Source organism: Anguilla anguilla, chromosome 17, assembly GCF_013347855.1.
Source record: "Anguilla anguilla isolate fAngAng1 chromosome 17, fAngAng1.pri, whole genome shotgun sequence".
NCBI classification, from domain to species: domain Eukaryota; kingdom Metazoa; phylum Chordata; class Actinopteri; order Anguilliformes; family Anguillidae; genus Anguilla; species Anguilla anguilla.
The window spans coordinates 28,202,191-28,224,776 of NC_049217.1; the positions used below are offsets into that span (position 1 = coordinate 28,202,191).

The 22,586-nt window shown below is 47.6% G+C and overlaps 1 protein-coding gene across 2 annotated transcripts in view; it reads left to right on the forward strand.

The window, feature by feature from the left end:
* cep112 (centrosomal protein 112) overlaps positions 1 to 22,586 on the forward strand; it is a 71,121-nt gene that overhangs the window by 12,093 nt on the left and 36,442 nt on the right. For both annotated transcript variants that reach the window (XM_035398692.1, XM_035398693.1), the window contains 11 exons: positions 2,402 to 2,488; positions 6,081 to 6,180; positions 6,290 to 6,408; positions 6,788 to 6,931; positions 9,726 to 9,880; positions 10,670 to 10,799; positions 11,231 to 11,323; positions 11,954 to 12,001; positions 12,287 to 12,366; positions 17,248 to 17,383; positions 19,710 to 19,817. In XM_035398692.1, the coding sequence (XP_035254583.1) occupies positions 2,402 to 2,488; positions 6,081 to 6,180; positions 6,290 to 6,408; positions 6,788 to 6,931; positions 9,726 to 9,880; positions 10,670 to 10,799; positions 11,231 to 11,323; positions 11,954 to 12,001; positions 12,287 to 12,366; positions 17,248 to 17,383; positions 19,710 to 19,817 (1,200 nt within the window). The remainder of the gene's footprint in view (positions 1 to 2,401; positions 2,489 to 6,080; positions 6,181 to 6,289; positions 6,409 to 6,787; positions 6,932 to 9,725; positions 9,881 to 10,669; positions 10,800 to 11,230; positions 11,324 to 11,953; positions 12,002 to 12,286; positions 12,367 to 17,247; positions 17,384 to 19,709; positions 19,818 to 22,586) is intronic.

Sequence of the window (22,586 nt, forward strand, 5' to 3'; positions counted from 1 at the left end):
TTTCGCACCAGACTCTTATTCTCTTATTTTGCCCTTTATTTTAATGTTTTAAAAAAAAATATCTCAATTATGGCCCGAGACCTTAATTTTGACTAACTGTGCTTTCCGTTAATAAAAGGCTCTGTTAGAACATGAAATCTAAATGTCAGTGCGTTTTTAGTCCTCGCTAATGAGTCGGCTTCTTTTCAGGACCGCAGGACACATTGAGGAGAGAGGTGCGGGGATGCAGTTAAAACGTGTTGGGAATTCGCGGCGAGGGGCCGGTGTTTGTCCTGGCAGAGAGGAGCCTGTTGCAGGCGCTTGGGAGCTGAGAGCTTTTTTGGACGCTCTTAAAAGGACGGGAAGGATCCACCCTTTTGACGCATCTCTGGGGCTTTGCTGGAGTATCGTGCTTCCAAACGCGCTTCCAAAACTCGGATGACTCACCCTGGCGGTTACAGTAAAGGCTCCTGAGCCGCACGGTCGCTTTGAACCGGTCCGTAACACCCCGTCCCCGGTCGCCATGGTGCCATCTGCCGCATCCTCAAAGTGACTGTGATGTCACTTCCCCCCCCCTCCACACACACAATGCATACAAAGCGGAATGGGATGTTCCAGCCCCCAGTGACATCACAGTAGTCCTGATCTTGGTCATGTGTAGTTAAGCACCACAAGATGGATAAGATTGAAGGTGTCACTCTTGAAGGTCTGCTAAACCACAGAAATAATTATATATATATATATATATATATATATGCAGATATATAAAATAAAATATATATTAAAAGAAGCCAAGTGAAGCAAATGCATAGGGTGCAGGTGCGTGGAATGTGGAACGTGAAATATGGTTCCTCTGCGTAACTTTCCTCCTGATCCAGATTTATTTTTTTTTGCTCCCTTTTTCCTCTTTCCTTTGAACTGTCCAAAAATCTGCAGTCCATCAGGCGTTGTCTGTGGCGTTTGAAGGGGGCTGCAGTGTTTCAGCAGCGCTGAGACATCTTGCTCTGATCAGGCCCGAACGCGCCCTGGCTGTTCTCACGCCGCTGCCTCTCTCTCCTCCCGCTCGGTCCGCTGCAGAAAGAGATTCCCGCTTGCGCAACAGGAACTCGTGAGAAAACCCAGCAGCGGAAGGCCCGTTGGGTTCAACGTTAAGGTTTTTTCCCCCCCCCACGCTTTCCGGTCAGGCAAGTTGCTAGGAAAACCTACTCGCCTGAATTCATGGCTGCATTTTTACTTGCCGGAATATGGCAAAGTTTACCTGTGACATCACAACAGGATCGCTGATTTCCTGTCTTGGCACTTCAGTCAACGTTCTGTTGCTAGACAGTGCTCGTTTACAGCAGTCCAAACGGCTAAATAAAGTTATAATGCGTGAAGATAAATTTGGCCATATTGAGCAATCTGGTTTGGTCCAAGTTCTGCTTACAAAAAAAAAAAATAGTTTTAAATAAAAAAACGAAAATTTGGCACCCGACTCAGGGGCTGCATATATCCAATTCCCACCCAAATCTGGAATGTCCAACTGTCTGCAACCGCAGCTGCGTTCCATGAACGAGCCGCCCTGCCAGTTCTGGAGCGCTGGGACATCCGCGGTTCCCCTCTGAAATGTGCGATGTCCGACAGCTGCTCTTCTTTTTGCATCACAGACTGCTGCTGCAGTCTCACAGGGCGGTGTGTCAAAGGAAGATCTTTCCTATGCGGCTTTGACTTGCAGTCACGCAAGCGCCCTTATCAGCCAGTGGGGGTCGCCCAAGAGCGATGAAACAGGGATCCCTGTCTGACTGAATGCTCCCATACTCAGGGCGACACAGACCCTAAATGCACTTTACCCTGTGGAGCTACCGGCCACAGTCAGGCCTGGCCCGGTTCGGATCTGATCTGAGGCTGTGAGGTTCATCCATGCACCACGGCGTGGCGCCTTAGCCGAATGCTTCGGGCAGGGGCTACCGGGGGTTGCCACGGCAGCAGCAGCCGTGCGCGTGTGGGGTCACACGACAGGGAGAGGCGTGGAGGAGCTGCTCTGGATGAAAGGTTTGGGGCGGTCGGGCCTCACCCTGGAGGGCCGATGTTCCCTCAGAGAGACAGAGTAAACCTGAACCCTGATCCGTAATGAACTGTGCTGAACGCATGAGTATAGGCACAAAATGGCTGCCGCGCATCGCCACGTTGGGCGCTGCACATTGATAGGGGTTGAGCCGAGCTTCTCTGATTAATACAGAACCTTATCAGCATCATCATCATCATCGTTATTATCAACATTAGTATCTTTTTGTTGTAGCTCTAGGGGTGTTTAGCGCTGATATACGTGTATGTGTGAGAGGTGTTGATACAGCTGTAGATGTGTATGTGCTGATATACACGTGAGGTGTTGATGAAGCTGTTCCTCAGCAGTTGGCCCTCTCTCTCTCCCTCTCCTCGGCAGGGCGATTTGAAGGCGAAGGTTCTGGAGGCTCGGTACCAGGAGGAGAGGCTGAAGACTCAGCAGAGACACGACGCCGATGTCCAGAAGGTGGGAGAAACCGCAGCGGCAGCTCGAGCCTTTTTACACGACTGGACTGGAATCCTCCCTCCCCTCAGCTTTAATCTTACCGGGCATTCCCCCCCCACAGAGCCCCCCTATAACAGGCCCACCCCCCCCCCCAAAAAAAATGCACAGAAAGCCCTCATAACAGCTCAGTCACCCGCACCGTCCTCCTCTTAATGAATTTGTTAGCAAGGCACCAAATCAGTCCCGAGCTCTGAAGGAACGTTTGGAGAGGACACTCCGCCATTCCACCATAGCACACAGCACCTTACAGCAGCGTTAGCAGTGTAATGTACTGAGAGGCATTAAGTGCACCATATTTGGCTCCCGTATTACCACCAAAAGTATATATTCACAAAAAACAACACCACCAAAAAACGTTATATCTCATTGCATCTCAAAAAATGTGTGATATGGGGTAATGCACATTATATGACATGAAAGAGACGCGCAGTCCGGCTCTAAGAGCACAGGCAGCACCTGGACCTTTCCCTGTGTGTGACTGTGGTGGAGGGGCATTTATGTGAAATATGTCCCTGTGGGTAATTGGTTATCTGGCTCTCCTGGGCTCAAAGGGATGGTCATTGGGGGGGGGGGGGGGGGGGGGGATCCTTAAAAGGGTGAAATGACTCGGCTAAAAGCCGACGCCTCTCCCGTCCCGGAGTTTCCCCGGCCCCCTTCTCTGACCCGCCCACCTTAACTTCGCCTGAATACCACCAAATTGTGCTCTCTCGGGAAATGACTGGTAAAAAAAAATAAAATAAAAAACACGCGGCCTTAAAAAATTCCACAAAAACACCACAGGCGCCTTCCTCGCCCGCCTCTCTGATTGGCTGGCGGAGTGACAGCCTCCTAATGAGGGAAAATATCCCTCAAGTTCTCTGATGTTCTTCTTTTTTTTTTTTTTTTTGATGAGAAATGGTGCTGCTACCTTTTTAAGTATTTGAATGTGTGTGTGTGTGTGTGTGTGTGTGTGTGCGCATGTGCACATGTTTCACACCTCCTCAAAATTGTGATAGCAGTCGAATCCTCTGTGAGAGCTTTGTGCATGCTGTAATAATAATAATAATAATAATAATAATAATTGTAATATTGAATAAATAGCCAAGCAATCCTAGAACAAAGAAATCAAATGTCAATGAAATGGATGACTAAATTTTCCCGAAACCAGGCACATTACATTTAATGTCCAAGCAAAGATGTAAAAATAAATTAACAGGGGGTTGTGATTTTTGGGTCTGCCGCTGAAGGTTTCCTTTTTTCCCGTGGATTTCCGAGCAGCGACCAAACTCACAGAATCTGTTCGTTACCGGCTCCTTCGTCCTGGCGAGCTACCACCAGCGATTAAGAGGCTTCTTCTCCGAGTCCCTGTGCTTTCGTCAAAGCGTACCAACTTCCTCTGCAGGGGAGCGCGAGCAGAAGTGTGTGTGTGTGTGTGTCTGTGTCTGTCTGTCTGTGTGTGTGTGTGTGTGTGTGTGTGTGTCTGTGTGTGTGTGTGTGTGTGTGTGTGTGTGTGTGTATGTATGTGTGTGTGTATGTGTGTGTATGTGTGTGTGTGTCTGTGTCTGTGTGTGTGTGTGTCTGTATGTGTGTGTGTGTGTGTAGATGTGTATGTGTGTGTGTGTGTGTATATGAGAGAACTGAACCGATATCCTTGCAGTCTTCTGGAGCTGTGCTGTGCTAAAGCAGTAGTCCTGGGGGTTTGAGATGCATCCCACTGTGCTGATTAAAATCGTGACTGTTCCATCGCAGTCCGTGACTGTTCCAGCGCAGTCCGCAGTCCGGATGACACAGTTGGTCATAGGGTCGTCATCATCATCACCTTAATAATGCTTTTAGTCTGAAACATTTATAAATGCTGTACTAAACATGATTGTGTCTGTTAATGCTTTATAAAGCCGCAATTAAGCCTTTATTAAGGATTTATAAATGGACTTAGTATTCTGTTGCTGTTTTATTACGTCTTTTTCCCCCCATGTACTGGATCTGATTGTGTTAGAATAGGGTAGTGAGCAGGAGTTCTGCTCAGTGCTCTTAATCTGTCAGGATTATCAGTGAGCATCACAGATTATCACTGCTTATTTTTGTAATATATACTTGGCTATGGTTTTAGCTGGTACACAAAGGGCTAAAATTAGATTTATTTTTTGTATAATATGTTTAGTTTAATATTTTTTTATATTTTTTTATTTATTTATCCTTTATTTAACCAGAAAGGTCCCATTAAGATACAATATCTCTTCTGCCAGGGAGTCCTGGTCAAGATGGCAGCAGAAAAATAAAAGTTTCATATAAAAAACATACCAAAAACAGAACAGAACATACAAGGATCAGGAGCTAAAAATATATGTTTATAGTAATATCAGACAGTGGTAATATCTTTAGCATGTAGCATCATCGATTTTCCCTTAGAGTGCGTTAGTATTTTCACTGTTTACAACTTAAGCTCTACACATTCTCAAAATGAGAACCCCCTGCCCTGTACCTTTTTTGGCCCGCCAATGAAAAGTGTTCTACTGAGGAAAAATCTAAATTGATTTTCAAAACTCCTTGCTTTGAGTCTGACTAATATCTATGGGAATTGGAGGGGAAACAGACCCAGTCTATTTTCGCTTCTTGATCGTGGCCGCTAGTGCCAGTGGAAATGATCATCCCTTCTCTGTAAATAACATTGAAGGTAAACAAGCATTACTGTAAAGTTAATTTCCAAAACCCTTCAAGTGGAGTGTTTCCTTAAAGAAAACGGCTGGCGTGCGTGTGAAATCGGCACAGTCACGCTCTGTCAGTGTTGTGGATATTTTACTGGAGGCAGAAGTCACACAGAAGGCTTCATTTCCCAGAGCTCAAAAGGGGGTAAAAAAAAAAAAAAAGCATCTGGGGACAGATTAACATCCGGAGCTTTTAGCGTCTTCCGAAGAGCCGCCGTGTTTCTTTTTCTGATACGGAGGAAAAAACGGCGCATGAATAACTGAATAACTCCTCAAAGGCTGCGAGCGAGTGCTCTGTGCCTCTGCATCTCTGCCTGCGCCAGTCCGGCTAACTGAAATCGCATCTTCAGCGACAATAGATCTGCCGTTTCAGAGCTGCGTCCGAGCGAAGAGATTAGCGCCGAGGCTCCAAGGTCGCGGCGCTGCTGTCTGAGCACCGCGTTCGCGACCTTGTTTCGGTTAAGTGAGGCTCGTGACGCGTGAATTTAAATTCAAACTGCAAGCCGCTGAAAGTTTAACTTGTGTCTGGTCGAGCTGAAGCGAATACATGAATAAACATTCAGTCTTTTGTGTTGCAGATGAGTAAATGTGTATTTTACTTATGAATAAAAAATGAAAAACGGATTAATACGTCAAACAGATTCATCAAAAATATTTGCCAGTATTGCTTGGTTAGTCACCATTTAAAAACAAAATTTAATCCTGATTGGTCAAACCAACAAGGGAGCAGCAATGTGTACAGGACTAATTAGATTGTCACTGTGGTTGTCATCCATTCTGATTGGCTGACCCAGTTCCGTGTTTGTTCAGCTTTCGGGGCTATACTGGCCAGAGTAAGATGAGCTAATGAATGCCCCCCCCCCCCCCAGATTCTGGACAGAAAGAACGGCGAGATCGAGGAGCTGAAGGCCATGTACCGGACCAAGCAGAAGAACTCGGATGAGACCGTCCGCAAACTGGAGAAGAAAGGTGAGGCGTGGGCGGAGTCTTACGGGCCGGCGGGTGGGCGGGGCCTCTGTCGGCCCGGCGAATGGTAACGCACGAAGCGATTTACCGCAAAAATGCCTCTCTCTCGCAGTTCAGAGCCTGGTGCGGGAGTCGCAGGTCGTCCGCGAGAACAAAGACAAGCAGATCGCGGAACTGAAGGCCATGCTGGACAACAACGCCGACTCGGTGAAAAACGAGTGGGAAAAGAAGGTAAAGAGAGCGACTGCTTTTCTCCTTCGCTTTCCCCCCGGGTACCGACAGACTGTAGAGGGATGTTCTTCGGCTCACCAACCCTGAAACCCCTTCACCTGCCAAGGCCCTCTATTTTGGATTCAGTCATAGGTTGGAAAGATGGATGGGATTTTAATTGGACATTGGAATGAGGGATTGTGTTTAGACTGGATTTTAGGGTGAAAGCTGGAATTTTGATTGGTTTAATATTTGGGTGTAAGTGGGATTTTGATTCACTTACAAGGTGACAGATGAGATTTTGATTGGGCTTGGAGGTGAAGGATTGGATTTTGATTGGGTGGTTCCATGATGGAAAGGATTTAATTGATTGACACTTCTCACGCTTCCTCCTGCCCAGTTGCACACTGCCGTGACCGAGATGGAGCAGGAGAAGTTTGAGCTGCAGAAGAAGCACACGGAGAACATTCAGGAGCTTCTGGACGACACCAACCAGCGGCTGGCCAAGATGGAGTCAGAGTACAGCGCTCAGACACAGGGCACAGTGAGTATAGCACTCAGACACAGTGAGTATAGCACTCTGCACAGTGAGTATAGCACTCAGCACAGTGAGTATAGCACTCAGACACAGTGAGTATAGCACTCAGACACAGTGAGTATAGCACTCAGCACAGTGAGTATAGATCTGGGAGTAATACAGTGTATTCCCCCTTCTTAGGGTGATTTTCCTTTAAAACCTTTTAAAATCAGATTAGCATGTAACTGTGTGTGTGCGCTAGACCAGGCAGTGGACACGAATGGAGCTTTCCCTCTTCTCTGTTTTAGCGTCTCTGTTCTAGAAAGCAGTGTTCTAGAACACGGCGAAAAAAAAGTCAGACTTGTGACATCTTGAGTCGCAGTGCGTGCGTCTGACAGAAAAACGGCCCGTACCGCGGGTATATCTCGCGCATTATCCCCAGCTGGGACACGTACCGCGGCGCACGTACCGCGGGGCGAGGGCACGTCCGCACGCGGCCTCGGGTACGCCGCCCCGAGCACGTCCGGCACGAGGGCTGCCCGTATGGGACGTGCTCCCATACCGACCCGGTGCAGCGGCGAGCCAGGATCCCGCCCGGCAGCAGATAAGACCGCTATCTCTCCCCCCGTCGTACCGCCGCTGGGATAATCATTGTGCAACGGCTCGCCGCTGCGGCTCCTAAACCCACGGGCTCGGAGATAATTCTCTGAGGTGCTGCACACTTTATTGAAAAGTTGGCCATTTATCAGGGTAATTATTTTGCAACTACATTATAATCCTTGCAGAACTGCTGGATTTCAACCATCTCGCCGCTGAGCATTTAATATTGGGGTTTGTAGTTTTTTTCATTTACATACATTATCTGCCTGACCCTGGCCTCGCTGCCTTATCCTACTCAAGCATAGTTCTGCCTGCAGCAGTGCCCCCTGAAGTTTGGTCCCAATCCCGTACCCGCCCCCCCCCCCCCCCCCGCCCCCCCCCCCCCCCCACGCTTCCCCAATTTAGTACGAGAACCTGGATTTGATGAAGAGCGCCAGACACAAATGTTTTTAATTTACTGTGGAGTAAGAGCTCTCTGAGCTGGGTGAAAACTGGCTTGTGCTGCTTTTGTTTTGTAAAATGGGAGCTGTAGCTGAGGCTAACGTCAGTGCTAACGCGCTAGCGAGGGCTGGCCCTGGCTTCTCTCCACAAAGCACTCATTCTGCACCCAGGCCAGCTGGCGTGGAGCAGGAGGCTAGCAGTTGGTCAGATTCAAACTGCCTGACTTGTGTGATAAGAAAGCTGACTCAGAAAGGCCATTTGATCGGTTCACACCGTGCCACGCGCACTGTGCACTCCTTAATGGAGTCATGCCGCTTCTCTCATGTTGACTGGGCCCAGCGCTTTATGCAGTTTAACAGGCGTGTGTGGCTAGCGCGCTCGGGTTCCAGGTATGCTAATCTTTTTCGTTGCGTGAGATAACGAGGACTTGCCCGCCTCTGTGGCTCTGTGGCCTTTAATGTTCCGCTAGAAACAGTTTGGCGCGCACATCAGTTAGTGCGCTCTGTGCGTTTATCTTCGCGCTGCTATCTGCCGATACCGTTGTTTGGCTCTGGTGCTGAGTTCTGCGAGCTCGGCGTCCTTATCCCCGGTTAGCGCAGGTGTTCGAGGGAGCGCCGGTGTCGAGGTGCGTCCCGCGTTATCGGGCACCGGGGGGGGGCTTGAGAGAGCTGGTGTCTGTCCGCCCCCCCCCCCCCCCCCCCCATTTTTTTTAAATTTTTTTTTTTTTTTTTTTTGCGGTGGGGTGTTTTTTGTAGTTCGTGCAGACAAAGGCCTGCTTTCAAGGCGTTGCTGACCGTCCCGAAATGCGATTCCTGTCAACGCCTTCCATTTACTGCAGCGGGGAGCGCCGCACATTATATCTTTAATCGAAGATCTGTCGTCGGACGTACGGACCTGCACCCTCTGCATTCCAGAATACTTTTTCAGGGCTATTTTCAGGCCGTAGGATGCTACAGTTTTCATTATAAACAGTGCTGCCCTACAGCCTTGTGACTTTGGCTGCTAGATGTCTGATGTCCTTTTATTCATTCGTTTGTTTATCTAAGCAGCATTCAAGTCCCACAGCAGACCTATATTAGATTAATAAATCCATTAAAGCTTAGAGACATTAGAATACATAATGAGAGCAGGTCATTCAGCCAGTCTATGCCTGCCATTTACATGCAAATATATGAGTAACAGTGTTATTTTTTCCTCTTGGTACAATCACTTTTTAAATCAGTAAATGTGTGAGAAATAAGCATTCATGGCCCCTCCTCTCCATTTGACTGACACCGTAGAGCACTGACTGGTCTTAAAGGCGTAGTGCTCAGCAATGCCAAAGGAATGGATGAACCGTGAATCTACACCTTGAATCTTCAGCACACTGCTAGCCGGATTGCAGATTGCAGTACTATATATGAATTTAAGTCTAAGGGCCATCCCTTGATTTCTGAGGTTGGCAAGGGGGGTGGCGGGGGGGGGGGGGGGTAAGGTGCTGGTCTTGTAACCTAAAGGTCACAGGTTTGATTCCTGTGTAGGACACTGCTGTTTTACCCTTGAGCAAGGTACTTAACCTGCATCGCTTCAGTATATATCCAGCTGGATAAATGGATGCAGTGTAAATGCTGTGTAAAAAGTCGCTGTGTAAGTGGCTCTGGATAAGAACGTCTGCTAAATGCCTGTAATGAAATGAGGTAATGAGGTAAATGGCTGGGTCTGTGGTGTGTGCTCGAGGTGTCTCCTTACCTGGGGGAGAGGCAGCTGACCGTGGCCCCCGGGCCTCTCTGACCTCCGTCAGGAGCAGATGGTGAAGGAGCTGGAGGCGCGGGTGAAGCAGCTCTCGCTGGAGGTGGAGAACGGGAACGTCCTGCGGCAGAAGGTCACCCAGGAGAAGGCGGAGCTGGAGATCCAGATCGCCTCCATCAGCTCGGAGCTGCAGGAGTCCAACCGCAGGTGAGCCCCGCCTCCCTCAGCAAGCGGGACCGCCTCTCGAGTAAGCTCTGCCTCCCACAAGGAGTGGAGCCGCCTCTCGGCTAAGCTCCACCCCCCACAGCGAGCGGGACCGCCTCTCGGGTAAGCTCCGCCTCCTACAGTGAGTGGAGCCGCCTCTCGGCTAAGCTCCACCCCCCACAGCGAGCGGGACCGCCTCTCGGGTAAGCTCCGCCTCCCACAGCGAGCGGGACCGCCTCTCGAGTAAGCTCCGCCTCCTACAGCGAGTGGGACCACCTCTCGGGTAAGCTCCTCCTCCTACAACGAGTGGGACCACCTCTCGGGTAAGCTCCGCCTCCCACAGTGAGTGGGACCGCCTCTCGGGTAAGCTCCACCTCCTACAGCGAGTGGAGCCGCCTCTCGGGTAAGCTCCGCCTCCTACAGTGAGTGGAGCCGCCTCTCGGGTAAGCTCCGCCTCCCACAGCGAGTGGAGCCGCCTCTCGGGTAAGCTCCGCCTCCTACAGCGAGTGGAGCCGCCTCGGGTAAGCTCCGCCTCCTACAGTGAGTGGAGCCGCCTCTCGGGTAAGCTCCGCCTCCCACAGTGAGTGGAGCCGCCTCTCGGGTAAGCCTGTATGCTAGCTAGTTGGTAGATCGGTCTACCAACCCTCTTCATTTAAATGTGGTGGGTTTGGTAGAACGATCCCATCTGTGGGAAGTGTGGACGTGCTGTTATGAGGTGTGACTTGCGAAAGACTCCTGAACAGCAGTGTGTGTTGATAATAATCAATGATTTGTGTGTTTGCTGTGCTGAAGGACCGTCACTCTGTTGGTGGAGAAGGAGGAACTTGTCAGCAATCACGAGAAGACCGCTCAGAAGATGGAGGCCAAACAGGAAGCAGACCTGAACTTCCTTCAGAAGGAACACGCCCTCTCCGCTGCCAAGGTAACCTAGCCCCGCCCAAAAACCATGGCCTTCACGCCAAACCATGGCGAAACATTGCTCATTTTTTGGTTTTTCCCTGTATTTTATGCATTATTACATGTGCACACATACAACATCTTAAAAGTGAGGATTGTGAATTATAACTGCTTTTGCAGAGAACGGTTCATTTAATTGGCAGAGTTTCAAAAGCCTGAAGATTTGCCTGTTTCCCATTGTTCAAAGAGTGGGTGCGGAATGTGGTGACACTCCACAATAAAAAAAAATTAAAAATAAATTAAGACCCCTCTCTGTGTTTTAAATTCTTAAAGCCAAGCCCAGACAAAGTATTGCACGGTCTGTTCATTTGTTGTTCATGAACTTTGGGCCGAAGGCTTCCCTGGCAACTGAAACAGATTGACAGGTGCTGTTTGTAAAGAGTGATGTCACCGCAGGCCTCTGATGTCATAGAGGACCTGGAGCAGTGTGTGGCCCACCTTCGGCAGCAGCTGCAGGACAGCGAGAGCAGGAGGATGAAACAGCTCAGGGTAAGGTCTGGAAGGCTCCATCCCTTTTCTATTACCCTACTGGCCACTCAGACATGACTGACAGATGGCAGATGCAGTTCACACTTCAGCTACTAATACGCTGATGTTTTATTGCAATGTTGACTGTAAAGTGTGTCTTTTGTGTTTTGATTAGTTCTAAAAGCATTGTGATTAGTATTCTGGCACTTAATGCCCTATTTTACTTGTGTAATATCTGATTAGCCTTGGAGTAAAGTAGTATTGCTAAATGGTGCTTGCTTATTTGCCACTTAAGCAGTATTAAACTGCTCAGCCCTCTCCTACTTTGCTGGTTTGAGCCTCACGGACATGGCTAATAAGTGACAGCTGCAACAGTAGCAAGTTGGTCACCCTTGTGCTACTGCAATGATCTGGGCCTCAGACACAGACATGACTAACAGAGTACAAATTTAGTGGAAAGAATCCCAGAACACCATACAGCCTGGTTTTCCAAATTCAGGCCACTGCAGGCGTAGGCTTCAAAGGCTCTAGTCAGCAGTGCTTTTCAAACAGAATGGGATATTTTGTTGTTGGTTTCAGATGTAGGCAGCGCCTTCCATTGTGAAGTGGTTGTTTTTTTGCTCGGTACTGAAGTTCTGCGTTACTCTCCAGGAACAAGAAAGCAAATCGTCAGATCTTCTGCATGCCGCTGAGAAAAAGGTACAGTCTTATGGTTATTTCACATTTCGTAACCCTTCTATGAACTTTTGAAATCACAGCTGAGCCCTGAATTAAGAAAATAAACAGCAATGTTCTTGTGTTTTGGGGCTTGCTTACTACCTCAGGTCTCCCTCCTGTTCAAACGATACTTGAGGAAGTTATGTGAACTTCCAGCTAAGCTCCGTTTTCTCTCAGAAACGTAAAAGTCTGCATTCTCAGGTGTGAGCGTGGTCGCCGGGGGAACGTTGCGATGATTGACGCGGTTGTCGTGCTGTTGTGGTGCAGGTGCGCTCCCTGCAGAACGAGGTGGAGAACGAGCGGGCGGATGCCAGGAAGAAGATGTCCAAGCTGGAGGAGGCCCTGACGTGAGTCTCGCCGCCTGGCGCCCCCTTCCTGTCACACACGAGGACTACTGCACTGCTGTTCCTCTGTGGCAGAATGGGAGAGCCGCAGCGCTAGCTGATGACATCCGGTAACCTGTAGGCACTGGGCTAGCAGATAGGGGACGTTTGTTCGGTGGCGGCTCACGCTCATTGGTTGGCTTCAACCAATCTGATGCCTGGCGACTGCATGCTGTGGTCGTGGTTGGCTAATGACGTAGCTGACGCCTTGCTTGTGCTGTGTTGTGTGTGCTTGTAACCATGGAGACATTCTGCAGTGCTCTAAATAGGTAAGATCTCGGTGCCGGTACGTCCATGGCTGAGTAGCTATGGAGCAGTCAAAGTCAAGTAGTTTTTTTTTTTTTGAGTAGTTTTTTGCAAAGAACCCCCAGGAAAATGTCAAAAAATGGTTTTATATTTTTATGTCTATGGGCAAGATTGTAAACCCCCCAACAGTTACAGTGCTGAGCTTTATAAGATAAAGACATCTCGATAAGATAGATAGCACCAGTTATTATAATTCACTTTCCAGTCCAGATTTCAGGTTTTAATTTGCCATTACATGATAACGCATGAATATTTTACAGTGATCGCCGCTGGAGTTCATTCTTCTTCTCTGTCTCTGGAAAGGGACTCTCTTTTTGCACGTTCAAAGATTTATTTTTCAGTGTAGTGGAGTGACTTTCTCTGGGTTATAAGTAGTGCAGCGGAGTGTAGAACGGGAGGAAAAAACAGCTGTAATTAGTCCCCTGACCTCAGTGCCTCTGTTCTTAAACATGTAAGCCTGTTACGACAGTGCCTTTCACTGTTTTTAGAGATGCTTTTAAGCAGTCCTCTACTTCCCTTTAAAGGAACCGCTTTTTGGAAAAAAAAAAAGAGTAGTTTCCTTTTGATTTCAGTTTGAGTGTTTTCTTCAGGCATTAAAATGGCCTCCTCTGAGTGAATCGTAAGCTCCTGATCAGTGATCTGTTTTAGTTCTGTTAGTTCTCACAGCTGCGCAGCCAGAGTCAATCTGCATGAGGATGACCACTGTAGTGACCTCACAGCTGCGCAGCCAGAGTCAGTCTGTGAGGATGACCCCTATAGTGACCTCACAGCTGCGCAGCCGGAACTGTCAAACAGGCCCTGTCTTCCATCGCCATTCCCGCTTACACAGGGCCTGTTTTTCACTTTCGAGTTACTATAGCAACAGGGTAAAGAATTACACTGCCCTAAAATAGGGAAGGTGTCTCTTTCATCCTGGTTCAGTAATCGTCACAGGGCATTAGCATTCTGCAAACATGCAGCCTGTCTCTCCCGCTCTTACGCAAACGTGCGCTTACACACGTGCACACTCACATGCACGCACACACACACACACACACACAGGTGCGCACACACAATAAAACGGTATTACAGAGCAGAACACCATCCCCAAAACAGAGCAGAGGACTTTGCCGTTTCCTTCTTTCAGATCTACATTGTCTACCAAAAATAAAAACTGCTCTTTCTTATTGGCATGGAAACAAAAGGTGACCTTTGCCACCGCTTGCTGTTTCTTGGACAGGACTCTGCACAATTTAATGCACAAATACTTCACTCAATTTTGATAGTGCTAATCAGTGTTAGCATAAAGGAGCTTAATCTTACTTCTGCTCTGGCTTTTCAGGGTGCTTGTAGCAGAAAAACACACTGTAAGCGTGATTTCCACAACAGCACATCAGCAGCGTGAACATCAGCATGCACGTCTCATGTGGAGTCGATCAAAAAGACTAGCTCTGATACGGTTTTCAGAAGCAGAAGAGAAGGACTCGGTCTGTTCTATTTCAGTTCAATCGATTTGGGAAACTGAAAATTCAATTTGTGAACTGAAAATGCCATAATGTCTTTTTCATTAGTGAAGTGAATTTGAATTTGTTTCCTTATTTGAAGCAATTAAAATGCATTTGACCCCAGCTCTGCAGCACAGACAGGGGGCGGGGTACTCCTCTGATGTAATCGGTTTGAATCTGCAGTGTTCAAGCACAGGTACTGGTTCTGGCATAATCAAAGAGCTAGAATCCAGAGTCTTCTAACACAGGTACTGCTCTGGTTCAGTCGTCAGCGTGTGAGTCTTCCAACGCAATGACACATGAGAAGAAATCACTGAGCTAGCTCGACGTGGGATCACACGTTCCTCTTTTACTCTCAACAGCATGTCAACTTCTCTTTTTTTGACAAAAAAAGAAGTTTCGCTGTCCTCGGTTTGTTTACTGTCCATTCTCAGTGTCGCTCGCTCCTCTTCGGCGATGGAGAGGAGGTCCTCCTGTGTCTGAGTTTGCCCCGAAGGCGGGCGTGCCACTCACAATGGATTAATAATTACAGAGTACATAAAAACCCAGCTATTTCTGCATGTTTGATGTCGAACATGAGAGGGACCAAAATTACAATGCAAAAAAAAACGACACAAAGAGGGGAGGTTGTATAGTTTAAAACATTTTTTTTTTTTTTTTTTGTTAAAATTTCCTGTTATTGTTAGGCAGCACATTAAAACGGTCTTCCATATACAAGCGGTCTTTCCCTGGGGACGGTTGGGGGCGGTGGGAGGTGGGGGTTTGTTTCAAAGCAGACAAAAGAAAGTTCTGCGCTCTACTTTTTTTTTTTTTTTACTGTGGCGCGTGGACATTTTTAGGCCACGCGTGTGACTCCATGCGTCTGCGTGTGATTTGTGTGTTTGTTTCCCGCCAACTCAGCACGCCCCGTCTCGGTATGTCGTGGTCCTCATTCCCGCTGCCCCCCCTAGGAGAATAAGCGCACGTGCTCCTAAAAATTCCTGCCTTCAGGTGCCCTTTATATGGGAGTAACGTTAGATAGTACGGATTCAAAACTTGCACGCTTGCTTCTGCTCCCAAATAAAGTTTTCGTTTTATTAGCGGCATTTTATTCAGCCGTGGCAGTTGATCTTGGTACCCGTAAGTCTTTATCAGAGCGCACTAGCCTGCTCCGGATCCTTCGTCCGCTAGTGAAGTGAACCTTCTTATTAAGAGGGCTTATTTACACGTGCCTTCCACCGCGCTACCTGAATGATAGCTCCGCGCTAGCTATATGCTAGCCGTATGCTAGCTGTACGCTAGCCGTATGCTAGCTGTATGCTAGCTCCACGCTAGCTGTATGCTAGCCGTATGCTAGCTGTATGCTAGCTCCACGCTAGCTGTATGCTAGCCGTATGCTACCTGAATGATAGCTCCGCACTAGCTATATGCTAGCCGTATGCTAGCTGTATGCTAGCTCCGCGCTAGCTGTATGCTAGCTCCGCGCTAGCTGTATGCTAGCTCCGCACTAGCTATATGCTAGCCGTATGCTAGCTGTATGATAGCTCCGCGCTAGCTGTATGCTAGCTGTATGCTAGCTCCACGCTAGCTGTATGCGCTCTGTATAGCGTCACGCCGTACAGAGATTTCAGACGGTGTTAACTCCGAATGAGCCGAGCCAAGCCGAACTTGGGTTTGTGATGCGTCGAATGTTCAGATAGATAGATGATAGATAGACATACTTTATTGAACCACGTGGGGTAATTTGTCCTCTGCCCATTTGACCCATCCTAGTTACTTAGGAGCAGTGGGCAGCTGCCTCTCTTGTGCCGCTCCCGGGGACCAACTCCAGTTCTGAGGCAAGTGCCGTGGTCAAGGGCACCTGCAGGAGCGCACCTAACATGCATGTCTTTGAGTGTGGGAGGAAACCGGAGTACCCACGCGAACACGGGGAGAACATGCAAACTCCGAACACAGAAAGGCCCCAAGCCGAGATTCGAACCCACAACCTTCTTGCTGTGAGGCGACAGTGCTGACCACTATGCCGCCATGTTTTGGTGCACAAGGAGTGTAAATGGCTGTGGAGGAGTCCTCTTCCTTTCCGCAGACTACCCTGGTCGTGTGGGACGACGTGTAGCAGTCAGGGAGTCCTCCAGCGGAGGACTCACCCAATCGCGGGGGCTGGTTCTGACTGGCGCCGCACGCTCCTGCGGCTGACGGGAACAGTCTGTCCCTCTCTGGGGAGATCTGACAGCCGAACGGTGTCTCGGATCAGGGAACCCGCCCCTTTTCATCCCTGCAGAAGAGACTGTTTAATCTCCTTAGCTTTGTAAACCACATTTAGAATTACAGTTATTTTCACCTGTCAGATTTTACAGAGGACTTTTTTGAAGGCGTGTGTGTGTGAGTAATGTTCTGAGGTCGAGATACATTTTTGGAAATCGTTTGATGTTGGATTTTGGTATTTGAGGGGGATAACTAATTGGATCATGTAAAAATATGGCTTGTGCTCCTGAACAGCAGAATGCTTATGTGTTCAGCTGGGTTTATGTGTTCAGTAGGGGCTTATGTGTTCAGCATTACGGTTATTCTCATTGCTGCCACGAGGCCTGTGTTGGGTTATTCCCATTGCTCCTGTGTTTTAATGGCTGTGTGGCATATGTTGGGTTATTAACATGCGTGGCTATGTATTGGGTTATTCCACATGTGGCTGTGTGTTGGGTAATTCCATGTGTGGCTGTGTGTTGGGTTATTCTATGCTGGGTTATTTCCTTGCGTGGCTGTGTGGTGTTGGGTTATTCCATGCTGGGTTATTCCATGCATGGATGTGTGGTGTTGGGTTATTCCATATGTGGTTGTGTGGTGTTGGGTTATTCCATGCTGGGTTATTCCCATGCATGGCTGTGTGTTGGGTTATTCCAAGCGTGGCTGTGTGTTAGGATATTCCATGCTGGGTTATGTCTATGCGTGGCTGTGTGTTAGGGTATTTCATGCTGGGTTATGTCTATGCGTGGCTGTGTGTTAGGGTATTCCATGCTGGGTTATTTGTATGCGTGGCTGTGTGTTGGGTTACTCCATGCGTGGCTGCGTGTTGCAGGGAGAAGGAGGAGCAGCTGTGCAGGCAGCGGGAGTCCCACAGGCTGCAGATGCAGCAGGCGGAGAGCGCCCTGGAGCAGTTCAAGAAGCAGGCGGAGCTCAGCACCGAGAAGGCCTTCGCCGACGTGAAGCAGCAGGTGGGTCTCCGCAGGAAGCCGCCCTCGCTCAGACTTCCTGTCAGCTTATCCCCCATTCTGCTCCAGGCAGCCCCCGGGTACACAGTGTGCCACAGTTTACCCACAATTCCCCGTGCGTTAACAGGAACGGCGACCTTGTGTTCACAGACATGTGCTCCTAAACTTGAATCGTGCTAAACGGGGCTCAGCTCTTTACACATTTTCCAAGGAGCGCGTGTGTTAAATTTAGGAGCACTCCAATGAATCCCAATTTGATGTCCTCAATTGTTTTTCCAGGTAGCACACATCAATTTTAAGGAGCCCTGCTGGTTTGTGTATCAGTCAGTAAAAGCTTATGACGGTATATTGTAGTGTTGTGTATTACATCTCTATAACTAATGAGACCATATGACAGTGCTGTGTATTACATCTCTATAACCAATGAGACCATATGACAGTGCTGTTTATTACATCTCTATAACTAATGAGACCATATGACAGTGCTGTGTATTACATCTCTATAACTAATGAGACCATATGACAGTGCTGTGTATTACATCTCTATAACTAATGAGACCATATGACATAGTGCTGTGTATTACATCTCTATAACCAATGAGACCATATGACAGTGCTGTGTATTACATCTCTATAACTAATGAGACCATATGACAGTGCTGTGTATTACATCTCTATAACTAATGAGACCATATGACATAGTGCTGTGTATTACATCTCTATAACTAATGAGACCATATGACATAGTGCTGTGTATTACATCTCTATAACTAATGAGACCATATGACATAGTGCTGTGTATTACAGCTCTATAACTAATGAGACCATATGACATAGTGCTGTGTATTACATCTCTATAACTAATGAGACCATATGACATAGTGCTGTGTATTACATCTCTATAACTAATGAGACCATATGACATAGTGCTGTGTATTACATCTCTATAACTAATGAGACCATATGACATAGTGCTGTGTATTACAGCTCTATAACTAATGAGACCATATGACAGTGCTGTGTATTACATCTCTATAACTAATGAGACCATATGACAGTGCTGTGTATTACATCTCTATAACTAATGAGACCATATGACAGTGCTGTTTATTACATCTCTGTAACTAATGAGACCATATGACAGTGCTGTGTATTGCTGTGTATTATTGCTTGTGCAGGTGGTGACGAGGGGCCTATGTTCTATTCTGTTCTGTCCTTATTAATGCTCTCCGTCCTACACTGTGGCCCCGGCCCCCAACATCTCATTCCAACCCCCCCCCCCCTTCCACCCCGCCCCCCCCCTCGTCTCATCTCACATCAAAGCTCTCCCTCCAGCGACGCTTGTTTTCCTCCTCTCCTCTCCTCTCCTCTCCTCTCCTCTCCTCTCTCTGTTTTGTTGTTGCCGTGGACCCCAGCGTTAATGAAAAGCAGGCTCTTTTTTTCTTTCCCACAGCAGAGGAAAGACGTGGGCTTTTCCGCGTTTTTTTTTTTTTTTTTTTAAGAGTGTCAGTCCCGCGGCTCTGAAACGGAACGGGGGCTCGTGTGTGTTCCCGCCGAAACGCGGCCCCCGCTGCCTGTCGCTCCGCTTTACCCCGTCATCCCGTTTCCCCTCCTGTCCGCGGATATCACGCCGCTGCTTCCGATTTCACACGGAAATCTGTTTGAAGAAGACGTCTTGTTTTGTTCCTGAATACCACATCTTGAAATCCGAAATGATTTCCCCTTAGTTCTTTCTTAAGTGCTGCGTGGGGGTTGTCATTAAGAAAGCGTTTCTTGTTTTGCCGCCAACACTGGCTGTTGCTTCCCCCCCTTAATTGGTGCTGACTGTGACTTGCACGCTCAAGCTGAGCTCATATTGACGGTGACTTTCTCCACCTCCACAGTGACTGTGACTCTTTGCATTGGCAGTGACTCTCTCCACACCTACTGTAGCTTTTCACACATTGTGCTGTGAGTCGCTACACTAACTGACTCGCTAACTTTTTCAGTGACTCTCCACACTGACATTGACTCACTCTGCACTGTGACTGTCCATGCTGACGGACTCTCTTCATACTAACTGCTACTCTCCACACTGACACTGACTCACTCTACACTGTCACCCTGCAATGTGACTGTGACTCTTTTCAAACCTCGACACTCTTCACACTAACTGCTACTCTCCACACTGACACTGACTCACTCTACACTGTGACTTTGCACTGTGACCGCGACACTCTTCACACTAACACTCCACACAGTCTCTTTCCCATTGTGATCCTGTACGAAATCCCCAAGCTCCATTCTGCAGGCTCAGAAAGGTCTCCTCCTCTTTTCCCTTCCTGTGCAGATGGAGAAAGTGGAGGTGGATCTGACCAGATCCAAAGGGCTCAGAGAGAAGCAGGCCAAAGAGTTCTCCTGGCAGCTGGAGGAACTGAAGCAGAGATACGAGCAGCAGGTCGGTGGCATTGATGCGATGATGTCGTGCTGTATTTTGAGTGTCACTCTTTTATCCTTTAATTGAAGAGAACAGACAAGGGACCATGTTTTTCTTAACAGTGTCAAACTATTGCCTGTGAAGATCTACACTATCAAATTTTTTGCATCTCACCCTTCAGACTTCACAATAGAGTGTTAAGAAAATTCACAAATCCACTTATTGTCAACTTTTTTAAAATGTTGCTTTGACAAATCGCAACTTTGGATTTCAGTAGGCCAGAGCAGTGGGGCGGTTCCATCTCAGCCACTGTGTGTTAAAATGCTCTCCTTCCATTTCAGTAAAAAAAAAAAAACTGGTATAAAAAATCAAACTCGCTCCAACGGAAGATCCATGTTGGGCTTCCTGACTTGAGGTCCGCCATTTTGTCTTCATTAAAATTCTAAAAGCATCATTCTCCCATTTGATGGAAATTGAGCACGTTGATGATGACTTCTGAAAAGTGGGAGGAAGAGTTCTGCTGTGATACAGAAACTTTATTTGCATTTGTTTTTTGTGTCCTTTGCTTTTTTACCTTGATCAAGGACAAAAGCCTTCAGCATGCAGTAAAGAGACGTCTAAAAACTTTCTTGGGCTAGGTCATTCTTAAAAATAAAGAAATAAAAGAATAAAACTAAAATAAAATCCCCCCAGGGTATTTTCAATGAACTCTGGCTTTTAAACTAGAATCTTAAGCAGTTTCTTCATCAAAGACATCAAAGCAGGTTTTCAGTGAGATGTCGTCTTTCCAGTACAATTTTCAGGCGTACCTGTGGGATTATGGACAAACTGTGGAATTTAACTTCTTCGAAGTTTCTGCATGAGGGTGTGGAATTCTGTGTTAAGTTTAAACTACTGATTACCATTTCCCTTTCATTAAAAAATGAATGTATTACAAAGACATTCAAATTGGAGTGAATGCAGGAAAGTCTGGTCCCTTCTGAGGCAGAAAAATTAAGAGCCTTATTCTTGAAACGGCAGTATTGAAGAGCAGCAACTTTCTGCATAAAAAAGTATTTTGCTGCAATATTTAATTCATCATAGAACGGCTCTCCGTGCTTTCTCGTGGATCATTACCTCAAAAGACTTCTTCCTTGTGCAACTTTCAGCTTTAAGAAAATCACTTGTGGCTGTTTAATGCTGACTGGTTCAATCATGCAGCAATAATTTGTCAAAATAACGATTTTTAATGGAAATTACTTATGAATTAATTTTCTTGAGGAACTCTTATGGTCTTCAGATCTGGTGTTTGATGGATGCTCTGTAAACAGTCAAAACAGTCAATTAGACACCATTAGTAAATTTTAACTGAAGCGTTGAGAGGAAGACACTCTGGTTTAACCCGATGTGGAGTTCTTAGACAGGTTTTAGCGGTTTAACTTGAAATCTGAAAGGCCCAATTATACATCACCGCAGTCTAGCTACGGCAGCCTGCATAGCTTTTACATCGACACAAGAACGAATGTACTTCAGCTGAAAGTTCATTGCTACTTTACAGACCATAACGAAAACTTGCATCCAATGATAATAAAACAAAAATTATGTCCACTTTTTCCGAAAACAATTCTATTTCTGACTTTTTTTCAACCAACTGAAGTCAGTTTCTACTTAAAAAAAAGTCCAAGTTTATCTATTTTTACTTCAGGACATAGCCATAATGGTAGCTAGACAAACCTGAGTGTAAATTAGGGTCAACAGCTTTCTTGTGCCTGGAAGTGGGAAACCATAGGGGTAATAAATAATGCCATAAAATTAATTAATTAAGTTTTTGTGATCATAAAAAATAAATTCTATAAAAAAGTCTAAAGTAGTTGTAGTTTGTGGCCCGTTAAAGTAAAATATTTGTGGTATTTGTCGTTTTGCTCTGTGTTTGCTGTGTGTCTGTGCGTGTGCGGTGGAGTAAATGGTATTTCTCTGACTCATGAAGAGATGGATGTGTTTTCAGACAGCGCTGGGGAGGGCATGTGCAGATTACTGGTCCCCACTACATTAACCGTGGTATTGCTGTGACATCACAGAGTCGCCACCGAGCTCTGCTTCTTCACACTGACACACGGCAGTGAGGTCACAGTCCTGGGGGGAGGGGCTAAGGCCGAGGAGGGGGGAGGGGCTAAGGCCAAGCTGCCATCGCACGTCGCTGCCGCTGCCGCCATACGGTTCATCCCGGTCCTCAGATCCGCCGAGCGGCAAAACAACAAGAAAACTCCAAAACCCGGAGATGAAAAAAGAAAAAGCTCCCTTCGGACCGGGCCGCTAAAAGAATAGCAGCCCCCCCGCTGAGCCCTGGGCCGGACGCGCCCCCCTCTCATTCCACGGCCCGGCGGGGGGGGGGGGCGGAACCCCACGGTGTGCCGCGGGAAACCCGCGAGCTCTTCTCCAGCGAGCGCCCCGCTGGTTCCGCCCTGTCGGGGGCCCATAATCGCGCCCCGCTGGTCCCGCCGTTCTGAGGGCCGCCATTCAGCCACCGGCCCCTTTAAGACGCCGGCTTCCCCGCCGGGTCTGCTCTCGGTTGCCGTGACATTACGATGAGGTGCTTCTGTCCGCTTGCCGTTATGTTATTGTAATTTATTCATTTTTATTATTATTTTTTTTTTGCGCGCGACCCCCGATTCTTTCCCTCGTCCGTCACGTTTAAATCTGGATGCGGATCGACGGACGGCGGTCCTGCCGCAAAGAACGAAATCGGGGTCCGTCCCGTGGGATGTTCGCGCTTCTTCTGCCATCAGGGAGGAGCGATGTCCTCCAGCCCGC